The sequence below is a fragment of the Austrofundulus limnaeus genome, unplaced genomic scaffold (genome assembly GCF_001266775.1).
Source record: "Austrofundulus limnaeus strain Quisiro unplaced genomic scaffold, Austrofundulus_limnaeus-1.0 Scaffold690, whole genome shotgun sequence".
Classification (NCBI taxonomy): domain Eukaryota; kingdom Metazoa; phylum Chordata; class Actinopteri; order Cyprinodontiformes; family Rivulidae; genus Austrofundulus; species Austrofundulus limnaeus.
In genome coordinates, this window is record NW_013953092.1 from 140,045 (window position 1) to 149,502 (window position 9,458).

The 9,458-nt window shown below is 41.0% G+C and overlaps 1 protein-coding gene across 1 annotated transcript in view; it reads left to right on the top strand.

The window, feature by feature from the left end:
• The first annotated feature begins 475 nt into the window (after positions 1 to 475).
• Positions 476 to 9,458, top strand: part of LOC106531907 (lysyl oxidase homolog 4) — a 30,114-nt gene continuing 21,131 nt past the window's right edge. Inside the window, exons 1-4 of the mRNA XM_014027853.1 lie at positions 476 to 561; positions 1,367 to 1,635; positions 1,711 to 2,387; positions 5,218 to 5,429. Coding sequence (XP_013883307.1) covers positions 1,368 to 1,635; positions 1,711 to 2,387; positions 5,218 to 5,429 — 1,157 coding nt within the window. The 5' untranslated portion in view covers positions 476 to 561; position 1,367. The remainder of the gene's footprint in view (positions 562 to 1,366; positions 1,636 to 1,710; positions 2,388 to 5,217; positions 5,430 to 9,458) is intronic.

Consider the following 9,458-nt stretch of genomic DNA (forward strand, 5'->3'; position numbering starts at 1 on the left):
ATACTTTAATCTTTATTATTATACACACATATTTTATTGCTGTTTTTGTTTTCTCTCTTGTAGAGGGTAGAAGCAGACTTCAAATGTGTCGTCTTGTGTTTTCTTAATGCATCTCTCTCATATCATCTTATCTCCATTTCAATCTCTTTCTTCATTTTTCTCCTTTTTCTTTTCTTTGTTTAATTTTTCTGTCTCTGTGTCCATTATGAATTAATTTAACAATTTATAATGAAGGTTTAAATATATATCAAGTGGAGCATCATGGTGAAATGCCATTATGCTGCACTTGTAAAAGTATAACTGTTGGGCTTCATTTGGACACTCAGACATCAATTCTGAGTTTCCGGACAGGACACGGAGAAAAAAACAGGAGGAGAGGAGAGGGCAAAGTGCTGCTCGGATGAATAAAAATGGGAGGGATTGATGAAGTAGCAGATCTGAGGGAGTGACAGAAAAGGAGAGAGGGAGGGAAAAGAGGAGAATAGAGACACAGCAGGACCAAAGTCCCAGTTTTCTCTCCTTTCTTTCTCTCATTGACTCCAGGGTGAGAGCAACAGAAAGGTGAGTTTTTTTCTTTTTCTTTTTGCTTCATCTTTTATAACAAGCTGTCTTTAGGGTCACATGAATTTTTTTCTGGTTTTATTTTTTTGTTTGTTTTGTTTTTACTTCAGCACAACTATTTTGTACGTACAACTGTGTGAATTCACTTTTCTTCTAAAAAAATTTGATTTCAAACCTCATCAGTCTGAGGCGCATCTACAACATGCCCAGAATGTAACTAAACCTGCAAGAGGAGGCATTTTAAAGGTTTATCCCTAAGTTTTCAGATTTCATTTTCAGATTGTTTGCATGAGACATCGGAGGGTTTCAGAAGTGGATCAAAGGTTTAACTCCCAGCATCTCCTACAGACCTGCTGTTTTATTTATATGTGAGAACATTTTTATGGGAGTGTTTATTTGCTTTTGTGTTTTTTGGCTAAATGCAAGCAGCTAAACTTGAGGGTTTGTGGAAGGCCAGAGTTTCCGTTGGCTGGATGGAGAGACTACTTTTAGCTTTGGTCATTACTCCCTGTGCTGGTCCAGACTGTCTCTCAGGCCTCTCACTGTCCTTTATATGACCGATTATTTTAAAGGGATGAAAAAAAAAGGGTCCATAAATCTTTCATTTCACCATGGAGTGTCCCATTAGGGTTTTAAGGAAAGTTTCTAATTATACATCTGCCAGGGTGTGGAATGTGAGTTCCATGTCTGCACTTGATTGTTGGGATTTTTGTGGTGACATGGTGCACATTTATATTTGGGGTCTCCAGCTTTGGCGTTTTCTCTCTTTTGATCCCACAGTGAGCCCTTACTTTTGTGTCTCCAGGATGCTGCCTCTCAGTTCCTTGTCCACGCTCCTTGTCCTGCTTCTCCTCTGCCCCCCTCAGCTGTCGGCACAGAGCGTACAGATACGTCTGGCGGGGCAAAATCGGCGAAATGCGAACGAGGGTCGAGTGGAGATCTTCTACGATGGATCGTGGGGCACAGTGTGCGACGATGATGTGAATATTAACCTGGCCAATGTTCTGTGCAGGCAACTCGGCTTTCAGCGTGGCCTTACCTGGGCCCACAGTGCCAAGTTTGGTCAGGGTCAAGGTACAGCCTGTACTGCACCCTAATAATTACTGATTTTATTTGGTTTGTCTTTAACTCATTGCTCTCCTGTCTTAGGTCTAATCTGGTTGGACAATGTGCGCTGCCAAGGCTCTGAGCTCTCTATTACAGAATGTCATTTCAATGGTTGGGGAGTCAATGACTGCACCCATGCTGAGGATCTAGGGGTCATCTGTAGCCCAGAAAGGAGATCTGGTTTCCCTGCTGTCACTCTAGAAGAAGCACCTTTATCCCCCAGGACGCAGCCGAGCCAACAAAGAAGCCCACCATCACAGTCTCAGTCCCCTGCAGCTCCACCTGCACCCCCCGCAAACATTCCCATTAACCCYGCAAGAGGCCACGAGATCGCCCTCCACCGCAACCCATCCACCGCTCATCGCAGCAACATCTCCCCGCGAGAAAACGGCCACGAGATCCAGCTCCTGAGGCGAAATCGAGGAGGTTCGAGGACAAACCAACAGAACAGGCCGGCTTTGCCCCAAGGACACCAGCTGCCCTCACGTCTGATAAACATCGAGGCCTACAGGCAGAGACAGGAGACAGCAAGGACCAGTCCACAGGCTGTGACACGGGAGGCAGAAGAGCAGGTGGACGGGCAGCCGCAACCCCAGCCTCACTCACAGCTCCAGTCTGAGAGAACCAGTGACAGGCAGCAGCAGTTCAGTGGGAACCACGTTGAACCAGATCCAGTTTATCCAGACTTGGAGCAGGAGACTGATGCACATTAYACACAGGTAAAAGCAGAATACAGCTAAGATACACACCCAGTCTGGTTTTGTAGACTTGAATAGAAATGTCAGCTGTGCTCCCACAGGCTAGTGGGCATCTATAATAAGAGATGTATCTAAAACCTCAAGCTTCTCAAAATCCAGTCCCTCTGCACCAGAGGGACCTAAAGTTTAGTTTAGTTCATAGGCTCCTCTTCTAACGGAAACATCACAGATCAMAGSAAATTTACTTGCAGACATCACAGTTTCTCACTATTTTGTATACATCCTGACAYATTCCACAAACTCTGCCTTTACTGTTAGTTTCCTTCCTGCTGATCGCAGCACACTATGTGGATGATTAGAGGGTATGGCCATCAAAGCGTGTTATCTTTTTGTGTTATTCTAGCCTTGATTGCGTGCCGTCTGCTGCTGTTTATTCAAACAATGTGACAGTGTTTTGTGTAAGGAGAGCTGACGTTATCTTATTGTTCCCCACAGTGCAATCACAAGAACTATTGTTAAAGCGGCGGCTCAGACCTTTTAAATGAGGGTTCTTGAAACAACTCCAATCTCAAACATTTCAAACAATCTCAAACAGCATGCAAAGTATTTTATGTTTTTTTTACAAGATCAAATAAAGTCAGCATCAACTAGCTATAACAYTTCCAATGCACAGTGGTGGGCAGTGCTAATCCAAAAATTAGCCCTGCAATTTCTAAAGCACTTATGCCATAGAAAAACAAGCGGAAGCTAATTTTAAAGAGCAAGTTTAATTTGACACTTACTAGCTGGCAACAATTCATGTACTATACATACACAACCCTGCCAACTAGCAGTGTATTAACTATTTTACAACTTAACTCTACAACCGCCGATTGCTGGGGATGTGATTTCGTGAAACAGACCTTTAGCTCCTGGTGTAAAAATTAAAAAGTCGTTGAGGATTGCTAGTTCAGCTGCTTCTTTGTGTTTTTCTTTTGTTTGTTGAAGATTTTTCATTAAAGAAGCATCAGTAAAGTAATTTTAAAACTGTTTATTGGAAAACTGAAGCGACACATTCTGGGTGCATGACGGATTTGATTTGTGACGGGAAACGAAAGCACAGAGTACTGGAAACTATCTTCCCTTCAAAATAAGAGCTTGGATTTTGAAGTTTTCCATGTAGTTGCTCCAGTTGACCACTAGATGTCAGTCTTAATCAGCATAACATATTTAAATCATTTCTGAATCTCTAACCCCGTTGGCCGATTGCTTCGACCAATTACGTCAAGTGTTGAGCTCCAGCGTTTAAACTTAATTTTTTTTAAAAAGGAGCTCCGATTGTAAAGTAAAATAAATCAATACATACAAAATTTTAGTATGGATTACAAACGTTAACTGTTTTTGCTAATGCCTTCCTGCTACGTAAGCAGACACAAAGCATTGTGGGAAATGAGAACCCTGACCGAAACCAACAGTCATCTAGGATGTACTGTATACCTTCCCAAAAAGCATGTTCATCTGGGAGGGGTGCTGTTGKRYAGATCAAGTGTGTCATGATTCATTGACAGCCATACCTTCTGCTGTTTAAGATAATGATGACTGGTAGCTAATTAGTTATTAGCGATACCGCGTTTTAATTTTAGACAGCACTAATCTGCTTATGAATTACAAAAATTAGTAAGTCCGCTAAAACGCAAATGAAATATTTAGGTCTGCAATTAGCAAATTTGCACTTTAACGGGCTGGTGCCCACCACTGCCGATGCATTATGGTATACTTTCATTAGAATTTTAAAATCGATGTCACGAGCTTCAATGAATATTTGACATTAAAGCCGCTTTCAGAAAACAGATATTCACTTTGGTAGCAGTTAGGTCAGGGCTGGCCTGTAAGATAGACAAATGCAAAAGGTACCATCCATCTAGGGGATGCCACAAATCATAGACAATTTTTTTTACTCTTTAGCTGAATATAGTTGATTAAGTCTATTGAATTTTACTAAAGACTTTAGTTAAATGCTTTTAAAATGGCTGGAAAATGTATAGTTTTGAGTAAAWCCCTTTCATATTTTATCCTTAACTATTTTAATGAGACAACCTGGTTTCTAAAGATAAAAAATAATATCAAAGAGAAAACYATTTGATTTGGAAGGTGGTATGTCAGCCCATTCTCACTCCCAACTCATCTCATATTGACACTTATCCAAGGTTCCCTCTGCGCCCAGTTTACCCCCCTAGTGTCAGATATTGACGAGATGGGGTGGAATCCATTGTCGTACTTTCAGAAAGTGCAGAAAATGCACAAAAACTAACCGTCCCAAAGCCTAAAATTACCTTTATTCGCTCTAGACATCCTGTCCCTCACCCTAGTACCTAAAATTAACCATCAACTCTAATCCCTAACATTAACCATGGACCCCAACTCAAAGACCCCTATATKTTGTGTCCTGACACGTCAAAACCGGAYGCCGAGGGAACTCGGAAATGCCTGGTGTGTCAATAACTGACACGAAGGGGTTACCTGACGCGCCAAAATAAGACACACCTTGGAAAAGCGTCAATATGTGATGAGTTGGGAGTGAGATTGTGTTAGGTATGTGCAGTCGGCAGTGAGATTTAGAGAAATGCACAAGGAGCGCCACCTGAAATCTTGGCTAGGGCACCAAAGGACCAGTTCTGTGTTAGCTCATCATTCCAGCCATAATTCAACTATTTCTCCAAAGTGAGGTTGTTGAAAGTAATGTCCACAACTGCATGACCTTTAAAAGAACCCCACTTCAAATGATTTGAACTGTCCCTTTAATAGTTAAAAATGCCTTATAAATCACTTTCAGCTTTAACTGCCTCTCTCAACAACCCTTTTTCATGAACAGGGATCTGAGAGGGTCYACTTAGAGGAGGCTCGTCTACGTCCCGTCCTGTCTACCAACCAAGGTGGCCTGGTGACAGAGGGAGTGCTGGAAGTGAAGCATGCTGGGAAATGGCGTCATGTGTGCAACCAGGGCTGGGACTTGAGCAGCAGCAGAGTCGTATGTGGCATTTTGGGATTTCCTGCAGCTGAACCAATTGATCAAACCGCCTACAGGTAAGTATGTGAAACTGGACCTGGCCTCAGTGAAAGAGGAAATGAAACAAACAAACTGCTTCTTGTTTATGTATTTAGGAAAGAGGAGAAACTTTTAAATTCACAACACATCCCTTTACTTTAAGTAGCCTCTGGTCTGAACTGCTGTTTCAGCCCCCCTGTAGTAGAGGTTAACCCAAACAGCTGTCATTACTGTAACCACAGCTGGCATGATTCATCCACAGTGGCATAATCTAGATCCAGCTGTCCACCAGTTCTGTCTCCATCATCCTCTGAGCGGGCCTCGACTCAGAAGACTAAAATAGTTCCTGAAAGTGTGTCATTAATGTCACATCCAGACTACAAGATCATCGTGTGCGTCTTTGAGTGAAATCTACCTCTTTCTTGGTTTCTAATCTCATGTAATTAAGAAACATGCAGTTAAAATTGTGCTTAGCAGCATTTTTCTAATGATGGGGGATGTGTTTGTTACAAAGAATGAAGGCTCGGTAATTCAGGTTTCTAAGGATATAAAAAGAGCTCAGCTATCCTACAGGAAAAATGCATTTTGACCATCTTTATCCACTGTTTCCTTCTTTCAGTCACTACTCAGAGTTGGTGACCATAGAGTAAGGGTAAAAGCGTAGACCAACTGGTAAACTTTGACTTGAAGCTCAGCTCCTTCTTAACCACAACAGACCAGCACAAAGTACACAAAACCATGGAAACTGCACCAATCTGTTCATCTCATGTTCCCTTTGTCTCGATTGTGAACGAAACCCCAAGATATAAACTCCTCCACTTGAGCCAGAAGCTCTTCCCAACCTGGAGAAGGCAATTCACTTTTTTTCCAACTGAGGACCATTGCCTCAGATTTGGAGGTTCTTTCCACTCATCCATCCAACCATCCATTATCTTTACCAGCTTCTCCCTTTCTGGGTCATGACACTCATTTTGCTTTTAAATCATATCAAGGTATTCAACAACAGCATCAGAACTCCCCTTTAAACACAAACAGACATGCAAATAGTAGGCTTTCATAGATATAAACTTAGCATAAAATATAAGACAATTAGTGTTTGGTAGATTATTTCCTTGTTGTACCAATGCTTCTTGGCAATAAATCTTATAATGTTGGAAAGCCTGTGTATTTCTCATTTAAATGGTGCCACATTTGTAAGGAACATGCATTTGTGAGGTTGCACACATGATAAATTTGCCAAATCTTCTCTGTCAAACGGATTATTCGGCTGTTGCTATTGACACTTGTTTTGAGCTTCTGTTACACCCCACCCCCCGCCCCCCAGTTATAAGGTTTATTCACAAGAAGCATTGTTACAACAAAGACATAAAGTTAGTTAAAGTAAGTAGATGGCACCTCAGGTGTGGTTTATGGTTTTCATTTCTACCTCCACCACTGRTTACCAGATGTCCTTCAGTCTTTTGGTGTCCAAGCTGTGCAGATAACATCACCGTGTTCTTTTCTGAGCTCATGTCCAGTCCACCTCAACCTTCTTGTGACGATGCTCTCCAATCTGTCTTGATGACAATGAGCAAGCAGTGGTGCTGGGACAATAAACAATATTCTTCACAGACTCTTTGTGCAAAATGACAGCTTGTTAAGATTATTTCTTTCTTGCATCAAAGTTGCAAAGCTGCGGTTGTCACTCAGCTGTTGCGTGCAGTCCCTGTGTCTTGCAACATCAACACTTTATCGCCTGACAACTGAGAAATGACACCCACATACATAGTTTATTTTGTTTGTTTGTTTTTTGTAGCCAATGAAAATCCAAACTGGTACATTGTATTGCCAAAAGTATTCACTCACCTGCCTTGACTCACATACAGAATGAGCTTAAGTGACATCATTCCTGATCCATAGGGTTCATTATGAAGTTGGTCCTCTTTGCAGCTAGAACAGCTTCAACTGTTCTGAAGGCCRTCCACAAGGTTTAGGAGTGTTTTTGGGGATTTTGGACCATTCTTCCAGAAGCACATTTGTGAGGTCACACACTGATGTTGGACAGAAGGCCTGGCTCTGTCTCTGCTCTAATTCATCCCAAAGGTGWTCTATCAGGTTGAGGTCAGGACTCTGTGCAGGTCAGTCAAGTTCATCCACACCTGACTCTATCATGTCTTTATGGACCTTTGTGCACTGTTGCACAGTCATTTGGATGGGTGAGCAAATACTTTTGGCAATATAGTGTATATTTATTTTGAATGCAACCCATCTTTGTTACTACTGTGACAAAACTAATCTTTAAATAGAATTAAACAAGAACTTTGACTACATTTTGTACCAAAAAGACTTTAATGATTAAATGTGTCAAAGTGTATAAAAGCAGGAAGCAACTAAAAAAAACTCAGCTCTAGATTATAAAACTAAATTGAGAAGGTTCTTCTTCCATGAAGCAGCTCTGTTGTCCTCCATCCATATTTTCAGTTMCAGGCTGAGTCATTTCTACCTTCTCCTCTCTGTCAACGCTCTCTGGTTTCATTTAAAAGAGTCGATCATCAGATATTGTCCAAGATTAACCTTCAGGGTGGATATAGCTCGCTCACACCGAGGACCTATCCACGTCATCATTTACCCAGAATGCTTTGTGTGTAAATAAAATGAATGCGTGTAATATATTTTTAAACTTTTAGTTTAAMAATGATAAAAACTAAACATCCTACAGTATTTTTTACAGTCTTTATTTTACAGTTAAAATAAATGTTTATTAAATAAAGTCTAATGTTACAACTAATCGGGGATCCCTTTAATAACAATGAAATGAATTTTTTTAAACTGGGATTTTCCACTCAGAAAGTGAACTAAATGATGAAAATGTCTTGGAGACATTTTTAATGTTTTATTTTACACTTGGTGCCCCATAAACTTAGCATAGAGATACCAGGTGTGTGTGTGTGTGGTGGGGGGGGGGGGGGGTGTCAGGGGCAATCATAAAGTTGGCTCATCTTTCTAGGGTTTTAATATTACAGCACACATTTGGCTCTTCAAAATGACAACTCCTTTATTGTCTGACAAACAAAAACCATTTCGTCCACCAACACAGTACTTTTCAGTGCRTTGCTTCTTTTCAATCGGATGAAATTTGTACACGAATTTCCACTGGAGCACCTACGCAAACTTTCAAAGCCCTCACAAACATACCATCAAAAACCCAACACCTCATCTGCCCCCACATGCTAATATGTCCCAGACTATTTCCAAAACTACCCATGCACACACAAATATGCATCCCAACACACACACAGACTTGTGCACAAGCAAACACAGCCCTGCATGTGTCCATCTGCCCACAGAGGTCTTTTTAAGGCTCGGCTGACAGGACGACTGTAATGACCAGACGTCTGCAGTGCACCACCTGTCTCTCTGGGTGTCTCCAATAATTACCTCTTATGTTCTGAGGAGCAGGATGCAAGCTGCTTCTCCTCARATGCCCCATGTAGCAGGAAAAAAAACTTGGACACAGTGGCTCATTTGTTTCTGTGCTGCCATCTTGACCAGGAATCCCTGGAAGAAGAAACKTATTGCAGTAGGAATGTCCTGGTTAAATAAAAAAACAAAACAAAAACATCTAAATCTAATCTTTACCTAACAGATGTGTTGTGAGAAGTCTGGTCATTCTTAACCGTTTTACTTAGGTAAGTCCAGTTCTTTTAGTCAGCAGCTCCTTTGGGTCAAAAGTGAGTTTAATTTAAAAAAAAACAGGTGAAACAAAAGCTTTAATCTTCACAAATTAAAACTAAACCTGTGTTTTTCTAGATAACAGCTTTGAAAAAATACCTCAGAATCATCAAGAGAAACATCATGTTCCTTTGCCGAGCAGCTTGTATAAAAACGGAGCGAGGACATAAATGTTTGTTGTTGTTTTTTGCTAACCTCCACCCCATGTGGGAAATGACTGAAACAAATATTTTCTCCAGCAATAAACAGATCAGAGAGGTTAGAGGGAGTGAAATATTTTACCCAAACACCATCAGTAGCAGGTTCATCAGACGTTTGAATTATAATTATAGAAACATTATATATATATATATATA